The sequence below is a fragment of the Mus caroli genome, chromosome 17 (assembly GCF_900094665.2).
Source record: "Mus caroli chromosome 17, CAROLI_EIJ_v1.1, whole genome shotgun sequence".
Classification (NCBI taxonomy): domain Eukaryota; kingdom Metazoa; phylum Chordata; class Mammalia; order Rodentia; family Muridae; genus Mus; species Mus caroli.
Genome location: NC_034586.1, coordinates 31,187,839 through 31,215,805, shown reverse-complemented (window position 1 = coordinate 31,215,805; position 27,967 = coordinate 31,187,839). Strand labels below are relative to the sequence as shown.

The following is a 27,967-nucleotide window of genomic DNA, read 5'->3' as shown; positions in this document are numbered from 1 at the left end:
GAATAATAATGATAAAGAAATCACAATAGGAGACAACCCTGGAGTTAGAAAACCTAGGAAAGAGATCAGGAGTCATAGATGCAAGCATCACCAACAGAATACAAGAGATAGAAGAGAGAATCTCAGGTGCAGAAGATACCATAGAAAACTTTGACACAACAGTCAAAGAAAATGCAAAAAGCAAAAAGCTCCTAACCCAAAATATCCAGGAAATCAGGACACAATGAGAAGACAAAACCTAAGGATAATAGGTGTAGAAGAGAGCAAAGATTCCCAAATTAAAGGGCCAGTCAATATCTTCAACAAAATTATAGAAAAAACTTTCCTAACCTAAACAAAGAGATGCTCGTGAACATACAAGAAGCCTACAGAACTCAAAATAGACTGGACCAGAAAAAAAAAATTCCTCCCATCACATAATAATCAAAATACCAAACGCACTAAACAAAGAATATTAAAAGCAGTAAGGGAGAAGGGTCAAGTAACATATAAAGGCAGACCTATCAGAATTACACCAGAGACTATGAAAGCTAGAAGATCCTGGGCAGATGTCATACAGACCCTAAGAAAACACAAATGCCAGCCCAATTACCGTAAATAACAAGAAAACAAGATATTCTGAGACAAAACCAAATTTACACAATATCTTTCCATAAATCCAGCCCTACAAAAGCTAATAGATGGAAAACATCAACACAAGGAGGGAAACTACACCCTAGGAAAATCAAGAAAAAAAATCTTTCAACAAATCCAAAAGAAGTTGGCACACAACATAATTTCACCTCTAACAACAAAAATAACAGGAAGTAACAATCACTTTTCCTAAATATCTCTTAATATCAATGGACTCAATCCCCCCCCCCCAAAAAAAAAAGACATAGACTAACAGACTGGATACATAAACAGGACCCAGCATTTTGCTGCATACAGGAAATGCACCTCAGTGACAAAGACAGACACTACATCAGAGTATAAGGTTGGAAAACAATTTTCCAAGCAAAAGGTCCAAAGAAACAAGCTGTAGTGGCCATTCTAATATCGAATAAAATCAACTTTCAACCAAAAGTTATCAAAAAAAGATAAGGAAGGACACTTCATAATGGTCAAAGGAAAAACCTACCAAGAGGAACTCTCAATTCTGAACATCTATGCTCCAAATGCAAGGGCACCCACATTCATAAAAGAAACTTTACTAAAGCTCAAAGCACACATTGCACCCCACACAATAATAGTGGGAAACTTCAACACCCCACTCTCAGCAATGGACAGATCATGGAAACAGAAGCTAAACAGAGACAGTGAAACTAACAGAAGTTATGAACCAAATGTATCTAACAGATATTTATAGAACATTTCATCCTAAAGCAAAGAATATAATTTCTCAGTACCTCACGGTACCTTCTCAAAAATTGACCATATAGGGGCTGGAGAGATGGCTCAGTGGTTAAGAGCACCGACTGCTCTTTCGAAGGTCCTGAGTTCAAATCCCAGCAACCACATGGTGGCTAACAACCATCTGTAATGAGATCTGACGCCCTCTTCTGGTGCATCTGGAGACAGCTACAGTGTACTTAGATATAATAATAAATAAATCTTAAAAAAAAAAAGACCATATAATTGGTCACAAAACAGGCCTCAACAAATACAAGAAGATTGAAATAGTCCCATGTATCCTATCAGATCACCACGGACTAAGGCTGGTCTTAAATACCAACAAAAACAACAGAAAGCACATATATACATGGAAGCTGAACAACGGTCTACTTGGTCAAGGAAGAAATAAAGAAACAAATTAAAGGCTTTTTAGAATTTAGTGAAAATGAAGACATATCATACCAGAACTTATGGGACACAATAAAAGCAGTGTTAAAAGGAAAACTCATAGCTCTAAGTGCCTCCATAAAGAAACTGGAGAGAGCATACACTAGCAGCTTGACAGCACACCTGAAAGCACTAGAACAAAAAGAAGCAAATGCACCCAAGAGGAGTAGACAGCAGGAAACAAACTCAGGGCTGAAATGAACCAAATAGAAACAAAAAGAACTATACAAAGAATCAACAAAACCAGGAGCCGGTTCTTTGAGAAAATCAACAAGATAGATAGATAAACCCTTAGCCAGACTAACCAGAGGATACAGAGACGGTATCCAAGTTAATAAAATCAGAAATGAAAAGGGAGCCATAACAATGAAATATATCTTAAAAATAATTGTTTGTTGAATATTGACAGTTGAAAATATTAAAATCATGTTCTACAAACAACAACAAAAGGGGGGCATGAAGTAGGACACAGGGGATTCTTTTCTAAGTTGTCAGAGTTAAGAGGCTCAAGTCCTTACCCTACAACTATGGAGGGGAAGTGGGTATTGAGCTTGGGTTATATATTCGGTGGGGTTTTATAATTGAATGGTGGAGGTGTGATGTTTGTCTACATAGGGTTTTGGGGTGCCACATAACTGAGGATCTACCTGAGGTAAGGGAAAAGGTGTGCCAGAGTGTGGCTTGGAAGAGGAGGGGAACAACTGGCAAGCCTTGGGTCAAGAGGATGTAGGGAGCAAAAAGCAAAGAATCTCCCATTTTGGCTAGGAGGTCCCTTCCCAGTAAGGGGATGGGACAAGTTGGTATCACTAGGAAGGAATGGTTAAGGGGGATACCCTTAAATATACAGCTAAGTGGTGGGGTCTGGTAAGCCTGGTAAGGCTGCCCACTTACTGCAACAATAGAGGCACAGAGAGGAGAGGTAGATCCGCAGAGGTTTGTCAGGACTGAAAATGTGGCTCCAGGGTTCAGAAGGAAGGATATTTAGTACCCTGATACTGTGATAGTTTCCCAAGGCTCTGTGGAGAGTCTCTGGGGGCTGCTTGGCAGGAATATGACATTGGCCAAAGACAAGAAAATGGACTTCAGGCAAGAATCTGACTTTAGGCCGTGACAAGGAAGTAAGTTCAGGCAAGAATCTAACTTTAGGCTATAACAGGGAACTAGATGCAGGCAGGAATTTTAATCTTAGGGTGGAACAAAAGAAGTAGGCTTCAGGCAAGAATCAGATTTTGGGCTTGGACAAGGAAGTGGGCTCAGGTATTTTGGTCATTCTGACAAGCCCTTGGAAACAACAGTCTCCGGAGTAATCATTTTTTTTTTGCAAAATAATCACTTTTCTTATTCCCTTGCTAGTTCCTTATTGTACTGCTCTCCCTTAATACTTGCATGTAATTAAAATAGTATAAAAGCAGATTGGGAAAGATTAAACCTGCCCTCCGTCTCAGAACTGGCTGGGGTCATGCTACAATGTTGTCTAATTGTTGTTGTTGTTGTTTTCTCTTTAATCCTCACTCTTGCACTGGAAAACCTATTGACTGACTGAGCAGGCTTGGTCAAGGCTCCCTGTCAGAGATGGCAGTGGTCAGGCCAAGGGAGCCTTGACCCCAATTGTCCATGGCCAGACTAAGGAGACTGGCTGAAAGTTGAACAGGGTTTGATGGATCCGTGCCATGAGGGGCTCAATGTCCTTTTAATGGCACCTTAGTCTAGGTGGATTATAAGATTTGGACAGGCCTGAGCTCAGTGACCCTCTTGACCAGGCATGTAGAGGTTCTCAGGCTGTGGGAGCCTAGAGATCCTGGTATTTTACTTTGGCCACATGAGAGGCCTTAGCGGTCATTGGGTATTATTGTTTTGGAGTTTTTTCATCTCTCCCATGGTACACCTTGAAGGCCATGGGTAAGATTTCCACCTGAGGAATCAGGGGTCCTTTCTAAGACATTCAAGTTTGGTCCTAATATTAGGGGAACTCTGGGAAAAGAAGTAGCTCATAGGAGTTGTTTTCTACCTGGGGTCTTGGGATCCAGATTAGTACATTTTAGGAGGGCCTTTGTAAGGCAGCCTAGGAATTGTGATGAATTTTCATATTTATCTTGCATGAGCTTTTGGAATTTTTCATAATTTACAGCCTTAAGGGCAGCTTTGTGGAGACTGGCCAGGAAGCAAGGTGTAAATTGATTCCTTGTTAGAATGTCCCCTGGGGTATTGTGATTCCATCTAGGGTCCTGATCTTGGACCACCTGAGTTCTGACTGGGAGGGCAGTCTGTCACTGGGGGAAAGAGAAACCAGGGAGGCTGAATAGAAAGGGGTGTTACTCTGGGTTGTGGCTTGTTGGTGTGACTGAACATAATGGAAGAATTGTCTGGTTCATGCCTCACAGGTAGGAAGAGCTGTTTTTTCCTTGATTTGTGCTATTTGATCATGTTTTAACCAGCATGGGAGTGAGGGTATATGACAAAGTCCATCCTTTCAAACCCTAGCAAAGACAGCTGTCAGGCATGTGACTGCCTCCATCCTGATGGAGGGATAGTGGCTGAGATGGCAACTAGCCACATGTTTTCTATGTATAGATTTAACTGTCTCCCTGGTGTCACAAGTTTCCAGCTAACCCCTTTGTTAGAGACTTTATAGCATTGTAATCATATACCTTAGCAAGTGTAGAGAATTAAACCAAAACCTAAAGAGTAGAGATGAGCAGCAGTGGTCTGTGATTACTTTGTCCCTTTATTTTCTCTCTTCTTTCTCTGTTCCATAGTCAGGTGACTCACCTGATATAGGACAGAGATTTTGAAGGAAACCTTTAGACAAGCATGCTTGGGTCTAGAGGAGGGGGAGCCATATCCAACTCCAGAGCCAGATTTTAATTGAAGTGGGACACCATACAACATTCTAATGCCACTTATACCTAAAGACACCTGGATTCCTGTAAAACAGAAGCCAGTAAGAAGACTTGGAGGTAGGGGAATTGTGAGCCCGACTATAGACAGAGCACACTGTAGGAGGGAGCTGAGAGATTCACCAGCCAGCCAGGAGTGTGTGCTAGAAGTGAGCCTGCTGCAGCTGTCCTACCTCCTTTGCTTTCTTCCATTCCTAGTAGGTTGGGCTTCTGACTTCCATTTTGCAACAAACTTACAGAGTCATCAACCTTAACTTAGAGAACAGCACATTTACACATAGGGTTGGGAAGAGACAAACAAGGTTTGGAGAAAAGAGAAATAGGGAATGGGGAATCTCTTTCCATATCCCTGATTGCTTGTAGTATCAGTAAACATCTCAATATTGGATCAAGGATGCCATTAGGTGGCCATTTATATTAATTCTCTAAGGAATATTGAGGCCAATTTTGAATGGAGAGGCAAATAAATTTAGGGTCCTTCAGGTTGGGTTTTAGGTATACAGGTTGGTGGTTTCTAAAAGACATCCCAAAGCAATGTGAGAGTAGGAAATATACCATTCCCATAGCTGAGAAAGGGGAAATGGAATGTCCCTGCAGCCTGTAGTCATGGGCATCCCCTGACTCAGGGAGAACAAATTGAGGACCAAGTCATTCAGTGGGTCAGTGGGTCATCACTACAACTCAGTGGGGTCATCTTAGACTGGCTAAGCCAAAGAGACTTGGTGCCTGGTATCAGGACTTTTGTAGAAGCCAGAAGGTGAGAACAAGAACCAAGCTCTCATAGAGGGTCTTATCCATAGGAAAAGTTTGGGAATGTTGTTGCAAAAGGACCTAGAGAAGTTGTGGAACTTATAATTAGCTTGAAGTGAGAGTGGTAAAATGGGGCAGGAAGGGTTGCGATGGCCCAATAGGACCTAAAGAAGGTGCAGGGTTGCAGCTCTGAGGGTGGTGGGATAGAGTCAGGACAGGAAGGGTTGCAGTAGCCCTCAAAAACTGCACTGAAAACCACCAGGGCCTAGAGGAGCTGTGGGATAGGCAGCTCTGAAGGGAAGGTGAGCAAGGGCAGGTAGGGGCACCATGGCCCAGGAGACCTAAGGGAACTGCAGAATAGCAGCTTCAATGGTGGGAGAATGGGGGCAGGTGAAGAGTGCTAGCTGTAGCTTTAAAGACCACAGCTGGAGGTACCTCCACCTCCAAGAGTACTAATGGGGTGCCAGACACCCAACAGTCACATCCTCGGACTCAGGGAAGCATTTACACCCACCAGAAGGGGAAGCTTACCTAATTGTCACTGGTGGATGGGGTGTCAAGTGAGCAGTGAGCCAGAAGGTGAGACTGCTGCAGGCCAACTGGAGATAGGGGATAGGGTCCTAGTGCGGCTCAGACCCCAGAATTAGGGGGAGCACAGGCACCAGGAGAGCCTATCCAAGTCACAGCACTAAAATGTAAGTGTTTCTGTTCGGATGGGAGGGTATTTTGGAAGCCCAAGAACCTTACAGCTCTACTGGAAATGGTATCTCTGAGACAGGAGACCACAGGAACCACACAGCTCTGCGAGGAAGCCTCCTCAGCAGAGGCATTGCAGCTCCCAGGGGAGGGTCTCCCCAGCTGAGCTGAGGAGCTCAGGAGCCTCAGCTCCACTCCTTCTCTTCACTTTTTCTCTTCATTGTTTCTTTTCTTCTTGGCTTCTTTTGAGGCAAGTGGAAGGCATATGGGTGTGGAGGAACAAAACCAGGGATGGCTGCCTTCTGCTCCTGGGAGAGGACAGCAGGGAACTGGACGAAAGGGCAGTGCTTATATAGGATTTCTGAGGGAGCAGTGTTTTTCGGGGCAGAGATTTCCAGAGTGAGGATTGGTGGGATTTTAAGTCTTGAATTTGGGGGAGCTCAGCAATTGGTCGGTTTTCTTGCTTAGGGATTGGTGGGTTTTTTTGTGGGAAGCTCAGGGATTGGTGGCTTTTTTTTTTCATCCCCCCCTTTCCCTGCATCAGACCCATGGGTTAGGGTAGGAAGTCCTTCCTGGCAGCAGCCAGCCTTCGCCATCTTTTGCTGAGGCACCATCTCTGTGGGGAGGCTAGGGGAGACTGGAGAGGAGGCGCTGCTGCCATGGTGGATAGCTCCTGCGGCGGTATTTCACAAAGGCTGTAGGCTGAGGCCGGGACAGGGGATCCACCACGACAGACAGCTCCCGTGACGGCTGCAGGCTGAGCGGCCGCGGTGAGGCCGTTTTAACAGGAGCCGCCATTTTGGACAGCTCCTGTGGGACGCTTCACCGCGGTGGCGTCGGCTGCGGCGGCAAGGACAGGCCTGCGGCCGCTTCGAGCGCTTTTGTGGCGCGGCAGCTTTTGTGGGGGCTGCCGCGCTGCTCAGGGACTGTACGGGGGCGAGGAGTGAGCTGGACACGACGCCTGAGGCAGGACTACACCATCACTAACCTTCTCTTTCCTTCGGGCTTGTTAGAATCCCCCTAACTGAAGGAGTGCGGATTCCCTGGTCCAATCAAGAGGCCGAGCTTAGCTACGTCATCAGTTACCAGGGCTGGCTGCTCCTGGAGGCGTCCACAGCGCCACAGCCTTCTCTAGCTCTAGGATATGAGTCGCCTGAAGTGGGTGCACTAAATCACTTTTGACATCTACACTATTAAGCTGAAGTGCAGTAAGCGCCAGGCTAAAGGTGCCTGGCTACACAGTCGTCTTCCTTCACCTCCTTTGCTCTCGCACAGCTTCAAATACAACATTTGTCCCAACAGCTTTATGTAGGAAAAGTGAATGCCCCCCCCCCCCCACACACACACAGTCCTCAAACTGCTGAGTGAATGACTGACCATCACAGAGCTGGCCCAACTCCGCGGCCTGGTTGAAATGTTTCAGCTGCAACTGGATCCAGCACTAAAATAGTAAATAAAAAAGAAATTGCTGGTTTCAAAGAGGCCCCTCATATTGAATTTCTAACTAGCAACTGATGATGCTGTTCATATCTGATGCTGATTGGTCCTCAGCACTGACCTTATCCAATCCAGCAGCAAGGCTGTGAATCTCCTGGTTCTTATGGCCTGGGGCATAGATGGAGTGAGGAGCTAGTTGCCAAGGTGTGAGACCACTATCTCTCCTGCAGCGGGATGTGACTGTGGCTCCCCAGAGGCCCCTGTTTGGCCGCTGTGATCGTGATGCTGATGATGCTGAGCCCTTCTGTGGCTTTGGTCAGGGACCCCCAGTGTAAGTGCACACCTCAGGTTCTGAGCTGCTGGGTATGGGGGGAGGAAGGAGTTAACTTCCTCACTGTCCAGGCCAAGTCCCTTGTTACTATGGATGTTTTCTGTGACCATGCACAGTCCTCACATGAAATCCAAACTATGTCCCCAAACAGAAGCCTGGATGTTTGTGCTCTAAGAGCTGTGTGAGAGGCCCCTGTGTATCAGCCATTGCTTTTCACGTTTCCTCCAGTAACATCTCTAGCCTTGTGTCATCTTCCATTAGGGCCCGGAGGGGACTGATAAATCATGATATTAAATTAACTTCTCACACAGGGGTTGTCTGTATTGAGCTATGCCAGGCAAAGAGGTCTCTGTATAAAAATAGAACTTCATATGTGTATTTCTATTCTATTTTGTATATTCTGTTTTATTAAAAAAAAGTTAAGTAAAATATTGGTCTAATCAGAAGATTTCTATGAAGGTGTCATAGAGTCAAGGGATAGCAGGGAGATCCATGTGCACCCTCTGCAGGCTGTGCAGCTGCTGCTTGGCCACCTATGAGGCTGAACCCAGGGCTTCCTCGTTCTCTCTCCCTGACCCCAGTGCTTGCCAGCCTGTTACCATGTGGAACCTCTGCTGGGTGGTGGCTAGTGTTTCCCCTTGTCCTTGAGAGCACACAGCAGCTAAGACTGAGGAAATAGCCTTCGAGACGATGGGCATCTGTGGGCTGTTCTGAAGAACTCGAGGCTCCTTCTGAGACCCCTGAGTGGGTTAGAGCCCATTTGGTGTTTGTGATTTGAACATGTCTGCATTTTATTTTTCTTCCATATTATCTGGCCTGCGTCCATGAAAGACACCTGACTTCTCTTTGCAGGATATGAGCCCCTTCCTAGTTTTATGATTCACATATACATCACACATAGAAAAATCAAAGTTTGTGCTATGCACACGGGGGATAAAATATGGGATTATTCACCAATCAAAGAAATCACATGATGGGACTCATGGCTCTAGCTGCGTATGTAACAGAGGATTGCCTAGTTGGCCATCAATGGGAGGAGAGGCCCTTGGTCTTGTGAAGGTTCTATGCCCCAGTATAGTGGAATGCCAGGGCCAGGAAGCAGGAGTGGGTGGGTTGGGGAGCAGGGGGAGGGGATGGGATAGGAGGTTTTTGGAGAGGAAACTAGAAAAGGGGATAACATTTGAAATGTAAATAAAGAAAATATCTAATTAAAATTTAAAAAAAAGATGGGGTTATGTTAAAACTCTGAAAGCTGTGACCCCCAAATGCTGAAACTGTGGGCAAATTCTCTGATCCCTCTCTGCTTTGGCTGAAATGTAAAATGTGGAAGAGATGATCTTTTTCATATAGCTGTGTGAGGACTGGGAGAGATGGCCATGTAAAGCAGTAAGGCTGTAGGCTGAGGCAGGAAAGAAGGTGTAGCTACTGTGGACAGCCCCTGAAGCTGCTGCCCCACTGTGTGCTGCCCCACTGTATGCTTCCTTTCTGTAAGCTGTGTAGCTGCGAATTTACAACACAGCTTTGGTTTTCAGTGAGTCACATGCGTGTACCAGCCCAGGAGCTCTTTGGGTTCTCAAATGAAATACACACACACACACACACACACAAACACACACGCACACACACACACGCACATGCACACGTCAGTTAATTTTTGACATGCCATGACTAGCTCAAAGGCTGGGCACTCCTAAATCTTCTCTTGCTACCCCAGGCCCAGTGGGGAAATGACCAGTGGCCACTTTCCTTAATCTTACATGGCTGGTTGGCTTTCTCTCCTGCAGCTCTTACATCTTATCCTTCTCCCCTGAGTCATGGCGATCCTCTGTCTTCCTTTCTCCCAGTCCCTAGCCTGTGCAAATCTAAAGGTCTTGCCTCAGTCTCCCTGCACAGTCATTGGCTGTTGGCTCTTTCTTGATCAGAAACCAACTGGGGACAAGGACCTTCAGCATTTGAATATGCAGCTTCGCGATTTGGAGGCTGGATAAAATCAAAGCATTGGAACCGAGCCCCAACAAAGCTGTTATCTCTGTTATCAAAGGACACACGGGGGCTTCCAAACTGCCTCATCTCATTGCCACCTCCCACAGACCTGGCTTCTGCCTTCCCATCTGCTTCTTTCACATAGACCATTCTTATGGCTTCTGAAACTGTCGTTTTCCTTCCACTTTTGCCTTTTATAAAAACCAAGCCCATTCTCCTCACTATCGTCTGTGTTGTCTCAAACACAGAGATGAGTACTTTGGTCTCTGAAACAATCAGTGATCTCTCTCTTAAAGTCATGAGTAGTGGTGACTGCCTCAAGTATTTCTCATAAAAAAAAAAATGGCCCAAACTTCATCCTTCTGTGCATTTGTGAGGTTGATAATGTCTGGTGCTTGCCTTTATCTGAGTTGCTTTTCACAAATCTCTGGTACATTTTCTGAGTTAGGTTAAATATAAAAAAATGAAAAGATGTCCATCTGATGTGTCTTCCTCTATTGAGACTAGAGCAGCTCATGTGACTGACTGACCCACCAGATCCTGGAGACACACCCCTACCTTTCCCTGGGGTCACATTTGACATCTGATTTAAAAATGGTCTGGTGAATTCTCTGCATCTGTAATTCATATGAGAACGTGGGTCAGTAAGCTAAGGTGGGTATGGAGTTGATGACCGATCACTCAGAAGTCTTTAATCTGAGGGAACAAAACTTGATTCTCTGGGGCTGGTGAAAAACACTTGGTGATTGAAGCAAACTCTAAGCTTCAACAGCTTTACATATATACATACATACACACACACACGCATATACACACATATACATATAGACACATACACACATATATACATACACACATATATACATATACACACACATACACACACATATACATATACACACATATACATATACACACATACATCCATCCACACACACACACATATACATATACACACATACATCCATACACACACACATATACATATCCACACATATACACAAACACACATACATATATACACATACACATATAGACACCTACATGTATACATACACATACATATATATATATATATACACATACATACACATATATAAATATACACATATACATGTACACACATATATGCATATGTACATATGGATGAAACAAAGCTCCAACAACTTTCTTTTTTCTCCCACAACTTGTATAACCCAGCAAAGTCTTTCAAGCAGTACAAAAAATACAATGTGGTGACATTCTATTTTTCTTGAAATGAATGATTACACTAAGTATACTTTTAAAAAAAAGTCATGTTCCCCAATACCCTCACATGATCTTGTGTATTATGAGTGAAAAACAAATTATTCCCAAGAACCCACGTACATTTGTAACCAAGCAACATGTTGTAGATTAACAAAGTGTAAGCAAGCAAGGTAATTTTCTCTGTCAGTTTTTCTTACTGGCAGGCTGCAATTTGTGGTTACAAAAAAGGATCAGTTATTTTATTATTTATCTTAAACAATCATAAAAATCTTAAAGGAATCACAAATCTAAACTGTTATGTAAAAAACAACCAGTCACTTCTATTTAAATCTTCAGGGTTCACATCTGCTCATTAATAATTTTCAAGTCATATCAGGAAGCCAAGGGCAAAAATGGGTACAAGAAATTAATCTTCACTTTTGATCACCAGTCCAGCTTTAGCAAGAAAGACACATCAGCTAGTAGTAGCCAGGCTGCCATTGTTCTTGTTCCCTAGCCAAAAAAAATTCCCTCACTCAGTTATCAAGAGTGTGCCTTTCTGAAATTTAAATTAGTTCCCAAGATTTCTATGTCAAAGCTAGGAGCAAAAACATCTTAACCAAACTTTATTGACAATCTACATCTCCAAATTCTTTCTAAGGGTGGTGGTCATTACTAAAGTTCTTTCTGAGAGGGGAGGTTGAATCATTAATCTGCTCTAGCAGCAATGGTTGGAAAAGACCAATCATTAATAATGATTTCTTTTCTTTTACTCTTTCACAACAGATTTTATTGGTTGAGGAGCAGAGTACACAGACATTCCAATTCTTATCATATGTACCCCCCAAAAACCTTATACTGTGTTCATGTACCCAAACTCTGAGGAGTCCCATCATGTTCATGTACACAAATGAACTTATTCCAGTGATGTTCCAGCCTCAAACTTGGCAAGTTTCCCTAAGACCTCTCATAACAACCAAATGTTCATAATCCTCAGCTCCACCAACTCACAGTTTTATGCCACACAGAGAACATACTCAAAATTTCCATCTTTCACAGCACATTATCACAACTGTTAGGAAAATGGACTGCCACGACCACAGACATCACAGTTCTGACAGGGCAAGGACCAAAGACTGGCTTTCTTATAAAATGGTTCTACAAGAAACACAGGACCAGATATAACTGAAAATATTCCAGACACAAATGCACCACCGAGACTCCAAATTGCCATTTAGTGTGCTTTGTATTGTAGGATATAAAACTAGCCCCCTCCACGGAATGTTATGGTGACCCCCGAGGCAGTCACAGCCTCTCCTGATTCAGTATCCTGCTATTTTCTGGTTGTACCAAAAAATAAACAACCAGCAAATGATTTAACCTCTTAAAAAAAAAATTTACTCTTAAAAAAAAAAAAAGGAATGAGGTGGGATTCCCTCACCTTTAAAAAATGTTTCTAGAGCTATTAAAAAACTCGCATTTACAAAATAGTTGCTAAAAATATTCCTCTGGACTGTACAAGAAGGGAGGCGGGACCACTGACAGGCGTCATGGATGCTTAGTCAGACTTGGCTTCTTTCTCTTCTTCCGAGGCTGGACTCTGGTTTTCCGTCTCTCCATCTTCTAAGGGCAGATCTGTGGTTTGCTGGTCAGCCGCTTCAGCCTGTTGTTTGCCCTCCGCTCCCCTCTTCCCTTTTATCTGCACTTTTTTTGTCTGATGCTTTATCCTTTCCAGCGGCCCTTTTCCGGCTTGGCAGGGGCCGGCTTGGCCAACAGGCTCGAGGAGCGGCGCTTGGGCTCCGCCTTCACCGCTCCATCCGCGCGCGCTAACCTTCCTCTTGGGCATCGTGGCGGCGCGGGGTGGGAGACGCGTGCGTCACCGGATCTTTCACTGAGGAGCCGTACTGCCTAGCCGCTACCACAAGAACTGCTGCGACGCCATTAATAATGATTATTATAAGTACTAATAACACGGCCCAGTGAGAGGCTGGAAACCCTTTCTCATGCAACATGTAGATCAGGAGGGATGTGGTGACCTCGAAGGCAGGAAGCACAGCGGTGCTCCACAACAGCATCAAGTTCTCAGGACTCTAGTCCTCCAGGCTCCTTCCCTCCGAGGCACACCCATCATGGCTGTGCTAACCTGTGGGCCACATTCCATGGGTTCTAAAGCTCTTCTGCTGATTCTCTTGCTTGACCCCCAACATCTCTCACTGTTGCCCCCAGACCCTGTGGTCTGTTGTTCATGAACTCAGTGTTGGCAAGAGGTGTTACCTCAGCTGAGAGGTGTCCCCCTCCCATGACATTTCTGCCACGATGAGGTTAAAGAAATGGGTGGGGCAGATACTGAAGGGAGGACTGCCTGCCTCTCCTGGGAATAGGGGCTATTTCCCAGAGTTCCTCGATCTCTTCACTATTTTTCACCATTGTCAATGTCCGGCCTGGGCCGGGGTGAGTGTCCCTCTGCTTCATGGGTTGTGGTGACATCAGAGAGGACTGGGTCAAATGTGTGTCTGGTTTAGTTTGGGCAGCTGAAGAGGAACTCTGGGACTCAGACATATTGTTACCAGAGAAGAAGATAAGTCCCGTTCTTACAGCATGGTTTTGGAACAACTTAAATCTGAGTGTCGTTTCTATAACAGGACTCAGCGAGTGTGGTGTTTTTCAGACACTTGTGCAACCTGAAGGAGTTGCTTTGACAGCGATATGGGTGAGTACCTCCAGGTGACTGAGCTGGGGTGGCTGGAAGCCAAGTACAGGAACAACTGGAAGGAACTCCTGGAGCACAATTGGGCTGTGGTAAATACATACTGCAGACACAGCTCTGGGGTCCTGGAGAACTTCACTGTGAAGTGGAGAGGTGAGACAGGCCAGCAGTGGGGATGGTGGGAGGATGGAAGGAAGGTGAGGGGTTTCTGTGAGGGAGCATTAGAGGGATTGTGTGCAAGTGTGGGTGGGTGTGTGAGCATGTGTGTGCATGTGTGTGTGTCCACCTGTGTGGCTGTGTGTGCTTGTGTGTGTGTGTGTGTATGGGCTAGTTTTGTGTATCAACTTGACACAAGCTGGAGTTATCACAGAGAAAGGAGCCTCCCTTGAGGAAATGCCTCCATGAGATCCAGCTGTAAGGCATTTTCTCAATTAGTGATCAAGGGTGGGAAGGCCCTTTGTGGGTGGTGCCATCCCTGGGCTTACAGTCCTGGGCTCTATAAGAAAGCAAGCTGAGCAAGGCAGGGGAAGCAAGCCAGTAAGTAACATCCATCCCTCCATGGCCTCTGCATCAGCTCCTGCCTCCAGGTTCCTGCCCTGTGTTGAGTTCCTGTCCTGACTTGCTTTGGTGATGAAGAACAATATGAAACTGTAAGCTGAATAAACCCTTTCCTCCCCAACTTGCTTCTTGGTCATGATGTCTTCTGCAGGAACACAAACCCTGACTAAGACAGTGTGTGTGTGTGTGTGTGTGTGTGTGTGTGTGTGTGTGTGCTTGCTCCTGTACCCATGAAGGTCAGAGGATAAGCTTCAGGAGTCTGTCCCCACCTTCTACCATGTGAGTGAGCCCTAAGGATCTAACTTAGGGGTGGGATAAGAGTTAGCGCAAACACTATCCAGCCATCCTGAGAAGGGTCCATTTTCAATCCCACAAGGTCATTTGTATTATCTTTAGAGTTAATATCCTACCTCTTATGTGCCTGGCTATTTGTTAAAATACATGACTTTAAATTAAAAAATTGTTTTATGCATACAAGTGTTTTGTACATCTGTGTGCCATATTTGTGCCTGTGATGCCCACAGAAGTCAGAATCGGGCGTGAGCTCCTTTGAAAGATTACAGATGGTCGTGGATCACCATGTGGGCACTGAGTTCTGGGTCTACCGGAAGAGCAGCCAGTGGTCATAACCACTGAACCATCTCTCCATCCCCACTAAATATATAAGCCATTATAAGCCATGGTAAAGGAGGGAAGCAAGATCCTTCTGGAAGCCTGAATTGTGAGGGTGGGGAAAACCAACTTCAGATGTGCAGGACACATACCACCCAGGGAAACAGGAGCTGCAAGGGGAGAAACTCGGGTAACATGGTGTCCAAAGCTAAAGTCCACTATGGATGAAGGAAGAAATAGAGTATGGGACAGTAGTCAGTGGATCGGGGACTCTTCACTTCTGCATCTCTCCTGCCTTGTGGTCTCTTCCTGGCTGAACCAACATCTCAGGAAGGAGTCGGTTTCAGGGAATTCCCGGCTATGTTCTGATCTATGTCAGCAGAGATTGCAATGGCTTCGGTGTGGTGGTTTGGCCCAGGGAGTGGCACTGTTTGGAGGTGTGGCCCTGTTGGAGTAGGTGTGTCACTGTAGGTGTGGGCTTTAAGACCCTCATCTGAACTCCCTGGAAGCCAGTCTTCTCTCCTAGTGGCCTTCAGTTGAAGATGTAGAACTCTTAGCTCCTCCTGCACCATGCCTGTCCAGACTCTGCCATGCTCCTGCCTTGATGATAATGGACTGAACATCTGAACCTGTAAGCCAGCCCCAATTAAACATTGTCCTTATAAGAGTTGCCTTGGTCATGGTGCCTGTTCACAGCAGTAAAACCCTAAATAAGAAATTTGGGTTTTCAGCATAAATCCTAGGGAGGAGTCTCCACATCTGGGACAGCATTTAGCACTGGGCTAAAAGGTGTCTTAAGACTCACAAACTGGCCCTATGCTCCTGGGTGTTATAGCAAAGTAGGATGGGAAATGACCCTGCAAGCTGGGGCCGCTCTGGACTCTGCACAAAACGGGCCACAAAATCTCTATAGCAAATTTCACTGGCTTACTCAAGCCTCTCTTAGGAAACCTCAGCTCACAAATGGCTGGTCGGAGTTTGCTGTCCGAATGCTTACTGTAGCCAGCAGTCACTTCAGTATACCATTACGTAAAACATACCAAAGCAACACAAAGTCTATAAAACAAATTAGTTTGTTCCAGTTGAATTTTATTCTTATTGTGTTTTAATAGCAGCTTACATCGTTTGAAAATACATATTTTCCGAACTATAGAGTACAATGCGAAAATTTGGGGCTGGAGAGAGAGAGCTCAGCAGATAAGAGCACTGGCTGCCCTTCCAGAGGAATACCTTCAAGGCAGCTCACAACCATCCGCAACTCCAGTTCTGGGGAATCTGATGCCCTCTTCTGGCCTCCACAGGCATGGCACATACATGGCTCGTAGAATACATGTAGGCAAAATAGCTATACACATAAAGCAAATAGAGTTTTTTGTTTGTTTAAAGATACAAAACTTTAAAATGATAAGTAGAATAGGAAAGTATTTCAACTATGTCTCGGCTTCCTGGGCATATCCACGGCATGTTTGGCAATGGTGTAAATCAACTTCTGCAGAGTTCTAAGAGATTATATTAGAGTGTGTCATGGTTTGATTCCATTCATGGGAACAGGCAGTTTGAGTTTCAAATACCTTAATGGTTCTCCTTATCTCTGGGTTCCAGGAGACAGTCAAGCAACTGAACCTGAAAGGGGCTTCTGGGAGCCCCCTTTTTAGTGGGTCCATGAGGGTGTATGAGGAAACAGAGTGGGTCTGTGGAGTGGAGCTGGGGGTGAGCTGAGACACCTGGGCTGGCAGGTAGAGGTGCTGGGGATCCCTTCATTGTCTGCGGCATGACCCCACCTGTGTCTGAAGCAAACTGTATGTCGGTCACTGGCTGAGAATATGGGTGAAGCACTAATTTGTTTTCTCCTGTTCTCAGCAGTTTAACTACCATCTCATTAAGGTTTCATTTATTGAAGTTAATTTGGATTTTTAAAAAAACCGAATCACATCTGCTGTAGCGTTTTCAACATTCAGTCACTTCCATGACTTCTACACTCTTGTGATTTATCCTCTTCTTCTCCATCTGAACTACATTTCCCAGCTCATTTCTTTAGTGTTAGGCACTATAAATTTTATCTTATTAAACTTTGTTTTGGAGTCAAGTTTAGATATTTTATCAAAGTCCCCATGCCTTTGGACCCAGTGTCCAATGAGCATTCAAGACGTTCTGGCTGTTGCAGTAGGAAGAACGTACAATTAAGAGGGAGGCCCTGTTTCCTCTGGGTTTTTCTTATTAACAACATATGTAGTTTTGAGTGGAGTAAAAGGAAACAAGCCCCCCTTCCCTCTGCTGACATATTCAAAGTTCTCATTTTTACTATTAATTTTTATTTTAAATTATGTGTTTGTGTGTTGGGGAGAAGCATATGTGCATGTGAGTGCAGTTGTCTGTGGAGGCCAGAACAGTGTCAGATGTCCTAGAGCTGGAGTTACAGGCAGGAGTTATCTCAGGTCCTCTGCAGGAACAGCACATGCCCGTGACCACCAAGCCTTCTTCCCAGCCCCCATTTCCCTCATCAACAGCCTTGGCTATACATTAGATTCCTCCACCTTCTGCAAGAGAAATACCTCAGTATTTTTCACTCATTCAGATGCCCAGGATGTGCATGGCACAGCTTCACCATGTTTGTTGGAAGAGGATTTTAACGGTTATTTTCTACTTAAATCACCACTTCATTTAAGATTTACTTAGGTTGTTATGGAGTATATCTGAAAGATCATTTTTGATATTTTAATACATTGCTACTTTTGTTTGAGAATCATGAGGTTTGCTTTATTTTTATTCTTTTGAATGCTGTCTTAACACTGTGTTCAAAGGCATAGTCTGGTGACTGGTGCCCATGCAGAAGTTATTTATGGCCAGTTCTTTGTGAAACATACACAGATAGAGAGTGTTAAAAACTTGTGGAGCTAAGCAGGACAGTGAGGGCACACACCTTTAATCCCAGCACTTGGGAGGCAGAGGCGGGTGGATTTGTGAGTTTGAGGCCAGCCTGGTCTACAGAGTGAATTCCAGGACGGCCAGGGCTATACAGAGAAACCCTTCTAAAAACAACAACAACAACAAACCTTATGAAGCAAATTCACAGAGTAATTTTACTCATGTTAAATCTAGTTATTATAATTGCTATGATTTCACAATAGCAAGGTTTGCCTCTGTAATTTTATGGTAATTCAGTTAAGAAAACCGCTTGTCTTGGTTTGAGTCTCTGTTACTGCTGTTCCTAACTGTGGTGGTTTGAATAAGAATGACCCCTTGGCTCGTGTATTTGAGCACTTAGTCCCCTGGGAGTAGACATATTCAAAAGGAATAGAACGATTAGGGGTTGTGGCACTCTTGGAGGAAGTGTGTCAAAGCCTGTGCTAGCCCAGCTTCCCACCTCCCACCCCGCCCCACTCTCTCTTTCTGCCTGCAACCAAGACATAGCTCTCAGCTCCTTCTCCAGCACTCTATGTACTGCCATGCTCCCCACTATGATGAGAATTATGAACTAAACCTCTGAAATTGCAAGCAAGCCCCCAGTTAAATGCTTTCTCTTTTCAGAGCTGCCTTGGTCATGGTGGCTCTTCACAGCCGCGGAACAGTGAGTAAGGAACACCTTGGAGAGAATTTACTTCATCTCAGGACTCCCAGGTCACACTATCACCGAGGAATCCAGAACAGGATGTCAGGATAGGAACCTAGAGGCAGGAACTGATGCAGAGACCATGAAGGAACACTATTTACTGACTTGCTCCCCAGGGCTTGCTTTCATGTATACCCTAGGACCGCCTGCCCAGGGATGGCTCCACCCACAGTGGGCTGTGTCTTTCCACAGCCATCATCAATCAAGAGAATGTCCCACAGAGTTGCCTACAGTTTGAGAGAGGCAATTCCTCGACTGACACTCCTTCTCAGATGACTCTAGCTTGAGTCAATTTGACAAAAACCCAACGAGCACATTATTGGCTTACAGTATGTTAGGCATAAGCAAAGAATAATACTGGTGTGTGTGTGTGTGGGGGGGGTAATGTGCTCAGAATACATTGTACGCTTGTATGAAAATGGCCCTATGTAACCCTATATAATTAGTGACAGTGATGCTGATGCACTGGTGTGTAAGCAGGGTGCAACTGTGATATCAGACTCAGAAAGCCATGGATTCATTTATCTTAGGAATGATTAAACACATTTTTGTCAAAAGAAGGTAGGCTATTAATAAGTATAACACCATGCACGACACAGATGGTCCCAGAATCTTGTCCAGGATCTGATCCCCGAGGCTCATGGAGTCTCAGGTTAAGAGGCCTCTTGGTCAGAGGCCCCTGTGCCTGCCTAAGAGGGCCTTACGGGTAACACGCTGCAGCACCCAGCCATTGAGTTCCCTGTGCACATCGCTTAGGGCTGTGCTGTTGCAGAGAGCCCCGTGGAATTACGTATGAAGTAAGGGTAGGGTGATCCCAAGAAAGTGACCTGGGCAAAGGAAAAGATGTGTGTCTCATCGGTCATGTTGTAGAAAGAGAGGTCATTGTCTTCCTGATCCAAGAAGATGGCGATCTTCAGCGGACGTGTCTTCAGTTGCAGAGGTTCTTCCGAATTAATGTTTTGGGAACAGAATTCAAGAGCCCTGTATCCATCTCCATTCTTTTCCAGGACTCTGAATTTCCTCAAGGGGTCTGTAAGTGATGCATCCTGAGTGCACAGCTCATAAACTCCTAGTGTCCACTCCTCTGTGTCCTTGATGTCCACCTCCCAGTAGTATCTTCCCAACATGAAGCCTTCCTGGGAGAGTGTGATGAGGTTGTTGTCTACTTGTGAGCTGCTGACAGTCTCCTCACCTCTGTTCTCTTCTGTCCTTGAGTCTGTCTTGTCCTGGTCAGGCATTTCATAATTTATCCTCACAGGAGCTGGAGGAGGAAAAGGAGGAGAGGAGGAAGGGGTGGGGGAGGAGGAATGGGTGGAGGAAAAAGGGAGGCAGAGGAGGAGGTGGGCAGAAGAGAAGGAGGAGTGGAGGAGGAGGGGAAAAGGAGGAGGAGCAGAAGAGGAGGAGGGGTGGAGAAGGAGGGGGAGGAGGAGGGGCAGAGAAGGAGGAAGAGAGGCAGGGGAGGAGGAGGAGGGGCAGAGGAGGAGCAGACAAAGCCACCACTGTAATGTTTGTATATCAATAACTGAGTTCAAAGCTAGCACTGTGTGTGAGCGGCTCCTGGACAAATGCAGTCTTAAGGAGACTGGGTGTGGAGAGCTGGCACATCAACACTCCTCTGTGTGTTGGGCCGAGTGCTCTCATGGTGCATGCTGAGCTCTGCATCTCATTCTAGCATGGGTCTTGGGAGAGCACAGAGTGAGCCAGGACTTGAAGGAATTATGTAAGAACATTGTTCACCCTATGTCCTAGATCAGAGCCTTGTCCCTCAATTATGGAAGGACCAATCACAAGCAGACCTCACAAAATGAAGCTGAGTGCTCTTGCCACTCGGAGCAGCTTTTCCTTAGTCTGGAGTCTCATCTGCAAGGAGCATTGGTGATTTCTATTATCCAAGCTCAGTGGATCCCATTGGGCCAGTGTGTTGAGATGGGAACTGAACAGTGTGGCCGAGCATGGCTGTGGGTTCCAGCACAGGCTCACACAGCACGATCCCTTCCTCTTTCCCCTATTCAGCTTGAACAAGTGTCTGCCAGGAAGATCACACAAGACACCAGAGAGCAAACTGGGGGGGCTGGTGTGCTCAGTGGCTTGCCCGGCATATGCAAGGTTTGACATGCATATCCAAAACGAGAAACAAAAGACCAGAAGCAACCTCTGAGGCAGATGAGCAAATCCACTCACCCTCCTGGAACAGCTCCTTCCTCCAGTCTGGAAGAGAGCAGAGCAAACATTTTCACACAATGAAGGAAAAGGAGGTGTGCACTCCCAGTGCTTTCTCCCCTCCTCTCCCCTTCCTCACTAAGCCCCTCAGACTTTCTAGTGTCCAGGAACTCCCAGCATGCAGGGTGCTCTCTGTGCTGTCTCAGGAGCTGCTCCCTAGAGACCCAGGGCTACAGTTGGGGGTGGAGGAGGATAAGGGTGGGGTTGGGGATGGGAGGTGGAGGTGGGAGAGGATGAAGGTGAGGGTGGGGGTAAGGGTGTGTGGGGGGGCAGGGGTGAGGGTGGGAATGAGGGTGGAAGTGGGGGTGAGAGTGAGGGTGGGAGTGGGAGTAGGGATGAGAGTAAGGGTGGGAGTGGGGATGAGGGTGGGGGTGGGAGTGGGGATGAGGGTGAGGGTGGGAGTGGGGATGAGGGTGGGGGTGAGGGTTGGAGTGGGTGATCCGTTCCTCTTGTTCAGATACAGCAGCTGCTGGGCCTCAAGGTTTTATGCAGAAGTTAGATAGGTCTGTAGCCGTGGGAGGAGGGCAGATAAGGACTTTTTTCGCTGTTAGGTAGATCACTGGGTCTCTCACTAACCTCCCTCCACACACACAAAGAAATTCACTTCTTATATGTGGCGGGGAGGACAGGAGTCAGGAGGAGTGGCTAGGACATGCAGTCTGTCCTCCCTCTCCACCCTGCAGTGAAGAGAGTGGCTGACTCCCCAGGCACCTGAGCTCAGGCGCCCATCCTCAGTGCTTAACTCCCCTTTTCAGAATCACAGGAAGTTTTTAAAAAAGATTTATTTTTAAATTTTATTTTGTGTGTGTGAGTGTTTGTCTGCATGCAGTATGTGGACTATGTAGTGCAGTGCCAGCAGCGGCCAGAAGAGGGCGCCAGGTTCCCTGAGATGGAAGTTACAGGAGGCTAGGAGCCACCATATATGGACTGTGGGCACTGAACTCCGGTTCTCTGCAAGAGTGGCCACTGCTCTTAACCTCCGAGGTCTCTCTCCAGCCCCTGCTGGAACATCTTAAGCAAATCATTGAAAAGTCCCAATAGACACTGCTTAGTGACCCGTCGGAGGTCCCACTGAGTAAGTGTGTCCTGCAAGCACTCAGGCTGCCTGGAGTGGCCTGGTTTCTCACTCGTGTTCCTTAGGAACTTTCAACTTCCACAGGGTCAGAGGTGACAGCTGTGCCACCTACATGTGGCACAATGTCTGATAAGTGGAAATTGCACAGATGGGGCCAAGGAAGAACCTAGTGTATTTGTGTTCTTCGCACACACAACACTTATACTCACATCACACACTCAACATCACACACACTTGCACACACATCACGTATATACCCACATACACACACACCCTGTCACACACACACATTACACACATATTCACACACATGCACACACATTCATTCGCACATATGCACACACACATTACACACTCATACACATCACACACATAACATACACACACATTCACACACATATCATATGAACAATAACTCTAGTTGCTTTTCCTTTTTCTTTCACTATAGAAAGGAACTGACTGTTTGAATCCCCAGCAAAAATGATCACAACTTGACAGGTGCGGTGCTGCACACCTGAAATCCCAGCATTTGAGAGGTGGACGCCCTAGGACCAGGAGCTCAGTCCCAGCCTTAGGTACAGAGCATGCTGTGTGAAACCCTATCTTAAAAGTTTCTTCTTCTTGTTGATGCTTTTTTTTTTTTTTTCCAATTTGCAAGTTGACAGCCATTAAAGTGTGCATGTACAAGCTCATGTGTGTTTGGGAGTTACTGGTAAGAACCAGTGCCCAGGAGTCACTCACCAGGGTACAGCAAGGCCTTCTTCCAGTCTGCAACAGAACAGACCCAAGACAGTTGAGTTCTGACTTGTGGCCCCACGCATCCATCTGCCCCCCATTTCCTCTCAGTTTTCTGCACTGGCCATCAGTAACCCTTCCAGTCTCTCCTCATTCCCACCCTGAGAGAGTACCGAGGGGGAATTTACACCAGGGAATCTGAGGTGCAGGACCCATGGTCTCTTACCTTCTTTGTACAGCGCCTTCCTCCGATCTGAAAACAAAACAGAAACAAACAGAAGGCCCAATGTGGATGAATGATGGAAGCTGGGGCAGGGTTTGGGAGGAGAAACAAATGCTAACGAGGGGGAGGAAAAGCTAGACTCACCTAGGTCGGCCTGGAGGTCATCTGAAAGAAAACGGAGGTGTAAAAGCCATCAAACTGAGTCTCAGCCTGTCCCGAGTCTGGACACTAACTAACGAATTAGACTTGGTGTTCCTGTAGAGGCCCCATGATAAAGGAGACGAGCCTGCTCACAGGGACACCAACTGGATAAGGTGCCTTGGAGTCACAGAGCAATGTCCCAGCACCTTGGGAGTTTAAAGTGGCTTAGGGCTTCTCAAACCCATTCTTGACTGATTCATAGAAGGAGAACCCGATGCCAGAGAACTGGCAGCACCCTCTGGAGGAGGAGTGTGGGTGCAGGGAAAGATGGAGTGTGGGGGCAGAGGGGAGGGGTGGAGTGTGGGCGTGGGCAAAGCATGGGTCTGTGATGATCAAGGTGTGAAGGCACTGGCTGTGGTTTGAGGCCACATTTCAGAGATCTGATGTTCCTCTCCTTTGTCCTCTGGTCCCCTGCAAAACTAGTGCGCTGTGGAACCCCTGCATCCCGGGCTTCCCTAGCTCCCCCAATCCCCAGCCTTTCCACAGACCCTTGACTGATGCTGCTGTCCCCACATATACCTCTGATCTTCAGTACAGATTTTGTCCCCTTCTTCAACAGAAGCATTTCATCATGTTCCTTTGACCATTTTTTAATTTCTCTCCTTTTGACTTGATGTTCTTTCCAGATTCCAAGGCTGATCCCGCCGAGCAGGACCAATAGTATGAGGACAGAACAAACCAGGGCTACTTTCCATGGACACGTCTTGGGGAAGAAGGGCTCTGACAAGGTACACGTGGACAGTCAGAAACCAGCCCGGAGGCAACTCCTTCCAGCCCTTCTTTCTCCCCTCCCTCCCCCGCCCTGTCAGAGTCCGGTCCTCACCGACCTGGGAGGAGGATGGCCTTCGATTTCTCCTGGTCATAGATGGGATTTTGGATGGAGCAGATCACATTGCCTATAGCTCTATCTGTGACCAAAAGAGACACTTCCACCTGGAAGAGCCCTTCTCTGTCTTGGGTCTGCAACTCAGAGGAGGACAGTAGAGTGTTCCCGAAGGTGTCTCTCCATTGCACTTTGGGTTTTGGGAACCAGCCACTTGAGGAGCACAACACTCGGATCCCATCATTCTCAGGTCCTGTCATGTGAACAAGAGGGGCAGAGCCTAAACCTGAGGAGAGAAGACACAAGCTTGAGGCCTGCAGCCCGAGGGAGGTCGACCTTCACTATACCTAAGAGATCAGCTGAGGCTACCCTGTGACACTGCTTGACCTCAGCTTACTGTCTTTGCATGTGTGTGGACTGGCAGAGGTAAACTTGAAAATTGACCCAATTTTTATTTTCTGTCTTGGTTTACTGAAAGTTAGTGCCAGAGGGTGTCAGCGTTGCTACCAAATACACTTTCTGGGGTTTTTTAAGATACTGAAATGGGCTCAGAGGGTTGGACAAGCGTATCAGTGAGCAGAGTGACTATTGTGCAAACTTGACGACCAGAGTTCAGCTTCCTGAAGCCACATTAAAGCCTGGGTGTGGTGGCACAAGCTTGGGAATCAGAGACAGGTGGATCCCTGGGCTCACTGACCACTCGGCTTAGCTCAGTTAGTGAGAATCCCTTCTCAAAAGACATGGTGGACAGTGACTTGGGGTTGACCTCTGCCTTCCACACATACACAGATATACACATATCTGTGTATATACACACATGCACACACACACAGTCACATACACATATATGCACACACACAGAGATACACACATACTAAACACCACACACACTCACACACATGCATGTACACATGTATACAGACACACACATACACATGCACGCACACACATGCATATACACACACATGCATATACACACACATGTACATGCAGACACACATGCATACACACATACACACACATGCATGCACACACATGCATGTACACACACGCACACATCACATACCACATACATGTACATGCAGACACACACATGCACACACCACATACCACACATGTACACACAGACACACACACACGCACATGCACACACCACACACATTCATACATACACATACACACACATCTACATATATACACATCCATGTACACATACATGCACACCACACACATGTACACACACACACACAGAGACACACACACATGCACACATACACACCTCTTAGGTTCAGAAATGTAAATCTGTGATGTTAAACTCTGATGGTGGCAGTTACATTGTGACCTTGTGCCAAGCTCACACACCTATGACTCGAAGCTCCATGGAGACCTCTTGGGAGGTGAAGCCATCTGTAAACTGACAGTGGTACAGGCCATCATCAGAGGCCTGGACCTGCTGTATCTGCAGAGCCACACTTCCTGTGTCAATGGCTTGTCTCACCATCTGGGTCCTGCCCCTGTATTCTGGCATCTGCACCTCTCCCTGCTCCTGTCCGTTGTGGAACACCAGCACAGCAGGAGTGGGCTGGGCACGGTACCATCGGATGTGCATGCGAGCTGCACTCTGTTCAGGAGACAGCTGGCAGGGCAGGGTGGCTTCAGTCCCCAGCAGGACAGTGATGGGCTCAGCTGGTCCCTTCACAGAAAACCAAGACACTTCTGGGGAACAGAGACAGATTGCGGAAGCAAGTTAGAGATATGAGACTTAAAACAACCCTGCACTTTCAGTTAGGGAATTAAACATTTATCTCCTTTGTATTACTTTAGAAAAAGTATTAAATTTTAACAGATAAAAATTTAATAGTTCAGTGTATAAATGTCTCGGTCTCTGTGTATATGTATATATGTGCGTGTATTTTGGGGACTTTTACAACATTAATGCTTGTTCAGAAATATTAGCTTCTTCAGTATTTAGAATCTACTTAAATACACAGCCTGTTTATTGTATAGTTTAGGAAATGGACATTCTTCAAATATGCCAACATAGCCAAGATCACAAAAGCAGCAGCAGAGATGGAGGGAGGGAAGGAGAGAGGGGTGGATGGAGGGAGAAAGGGCAGGGTTAGGGAACTCTGTGTGAATTTAGGGTTGGTGGCCCTGGCCATGGTACCCTCTAGAGAGTGGTGTTCTGGGCTAGGAGTGTCAAATGACCGTTGCTAGAGTGGAGACAGGCTCTTTTCAGTTCTGCATTGCTTCCAATTGTGGGGTGCCTCCGTGACTCAGGGGACACTTGTTCTCCTCTGCCTAACACCAGGTGTCAGCATATAAACATGTCAGCAGCTCAGTTTAGAAAGTCCGTTCCACCATTTCACAGTGCAGTGGGGAATCATGGTCTCACATGAATGCAATCACTATGCAGCAGTTTGGGCAATGAGTAACATTTACAGCACTTCACTCTATTACTAGAAACAATCCTTCAGTAAACCGCACAATGCATGCACACAGGTACACATATGAATACATGCATACATACACACATACATATGCACACAAATACACAAAAATGTTTTACACAAAAATTTACAGAGTTTTGAATTGGCATTCACGGACATTAACATTTTTGATACTAGGGCTGGGGTGTGCTTGATGGTAGACCAGTTGTCTAGCATGTACAGTGCCCTGGTTTTCATCTGGATTCTTATATTTACCCACTATGCCATTCACATGGTCTCCTTTCTGAGTTCTCTCCAGAGTCTGAGAACTCTAACCTAAAGATGCTTTTGTTTTATGAAGGAAGAGATAATGTCCCAGAGGGAATAAATGATTTATTTAAAGTCACAACCTAAGAACTCTTTGTGCTCCTGTGCACACAAACCCCCTAATGCACACCTTCACAGCCATACACCCTCAAACCATGAGCTAACTCTCCACCTTTAAACTTCTTGACAGGTAGCTGGCCACAGCAGGGAGAAAACTCACGCACACTGTGAACATACAAAGGATATCTCAACACACAGGCACTGTAGCATTTACAGGCCAAACTCACCCACACTCAGCAAAGAGTTAGGAAGATATCACAGTTTCAGGTTTTATAAAAATTACCCAAAGGATCAGTGAGGATATTTTCTTGGCCAGTAGATGGCCATGGGAGTACATTTATGCAAGAGAAGTCATTGAACACAAGACACAATACAGCACAGAAGGCAGAACACTGACCTCCAGAGACTCTGGTAAACAGCAGGAGGAGCAGAGGGAGGAGACAACCAGCAGGAGGGACGGAGGGGGAGCCCTTCATCATCAGAGTGCAAGGTCAAGTCCAGGTTCACCATAGGAGGGCAACAGGTGAAAGTTCTCAGGAAAAAAATTCCCTGTTCCAAGACTTAATGTCATTCATGGGTTTCTAGCTGTGTCTTCCACAAAACCCTTAAGACAAAACCCACCAACCCTAGCCCTCCCCAGGGCCTTTCAAGTCCCCTCTTTATTCAGAAGACCAACAATTTCCCATGTGGACGTGGAAAGCTGCCAAGTTCCCATTTTCTCTCCCCTTTCTGTGAGTTCATGGTCCCAAAGGGGATCTTAGAGCTGGGTTCTCTGAGTCCAATGTAGGGCAGTGAAGTCATACAAGAAAGTAGACCACTCCCACATTCAGTCTATTTTCATTCTTCTAATTTAATCTTTTTTTAAAAAATTCATTTACCTACTTTCCTCCCAAAAAAGGAACCATTTCTCACTATATCCTCATGACTTCAATTCACCCTTCTTCAGGCCCACACCTCCTCAGAAACCACAAACCCTCACTCACCGTCTGGACAGAGCTGTGGGTTCCTTGAAGCCCCAGGGATCCTCAGTGCACTCCTGGACCCTGGCTCTGGGGACAATCCACACCTGTGTTACTGTGGCCAACAGTCAAGTGTGTGGCTGCTGGGGCCAGAGTGTCCAATTTCCGTAGATGTTCTCAGTGGCAAGGTGGACACACAATGCTGCCCCCAGGCTCTGGCTTTAGAGTTTCTCCTGGAGGAGTCTAGGAGGAAGCTGCAGCCATCTTCAGCTCTTACTTTAAGGGT

General features: G+C 46.1%; 2 protein-coding genes and 1 pseudogene across 24 annotated transcripts in view; all 3 read right to left on the bottom strand.

The window, feature by feature from the left end:
- The window catches only part of Tsbp1 (testis expressed basic protein 1), a 62,256-nt gene extending 55,047 nt beyond the window's left edge, over positions 1-7,209 (bottom strand). For all 23 annotated transcript variants that reach the window (XM_021149814.1, XM_021149820.1, XM_021149819.1 and 20 more), the window contains exon 1: positions 7,153-7,209. The gene's annotated coding sequence lies outside the window, so the exon portion shown is untranslated. The remainder of the gene's footprint in view (positions 1-7,152) is intronic.
- A 5,491-nt stretch (positions 7,210-12,700) lies between these two features.
- LOC110312168 lies at positions 12,701-12,988 on the bottom strand (annotated as a pseudogene).
- A 6,142-nt stretch (positions 12,989-19,130) lies between these two features.
- On the bottom strand, positions 19,131-27,967 carry LOC110284390 (butyrophilin-like protein 1). Its single transcript, XM_021150131.1, has 10 exons — positions 27,706-27,967; positions 27,120-27,271; positions 25,269-25,622; positions 23,911-24,192; positions 23,603-23,803; positions 23,027-23,047; positions 22,886-22,912; positions 22,666-22,692; positions 20,811-20,837; positions 19,131-19,890 (listed from the first exon to the last, which is right to left on the bottom strand). The coding sequence occupies exons 2-10, from the start codon at positions 27,199-27,201 to the stop codon at positions 19,382-19,384; spliced, it is 1,530 nt and encodes a 509-aa protein (XP_021005790.1). The 5' UTR covers positions 27,202-27,271; positions 27,706-27,967; the 3' UTR covers positions 19,131-19,381.

What these genes read in the sequence shown, in the direction of transcription:
- LOC110284390 (XM_021150131.1), bottom strand. Translation starts at nt 27,201, where the DNA reads ATGATGAAGGGCTCCCCCTCCGTCCCTCCTGCTGGTTGTCTCCTCCCT. An exon ending in CATGGAGCTTCGAGTCATAG is followed by an intron (nt 24,193 to 25,268) that starts GTGTGTGAGCTT and finishes TTCTCTCCTCAG; the next exon opens with GTTTAGGCTCTGCCCCTCTT. An exon ending in GAAGGAGCTGTTCCAGGAGG is followed by an intron (nt 19,891 to 20,810) that starts GTGAGTGGATTT and finishes TTCCTCCTCCAG; the next exon opens with CTCCTGTGAGGATAAATTAT.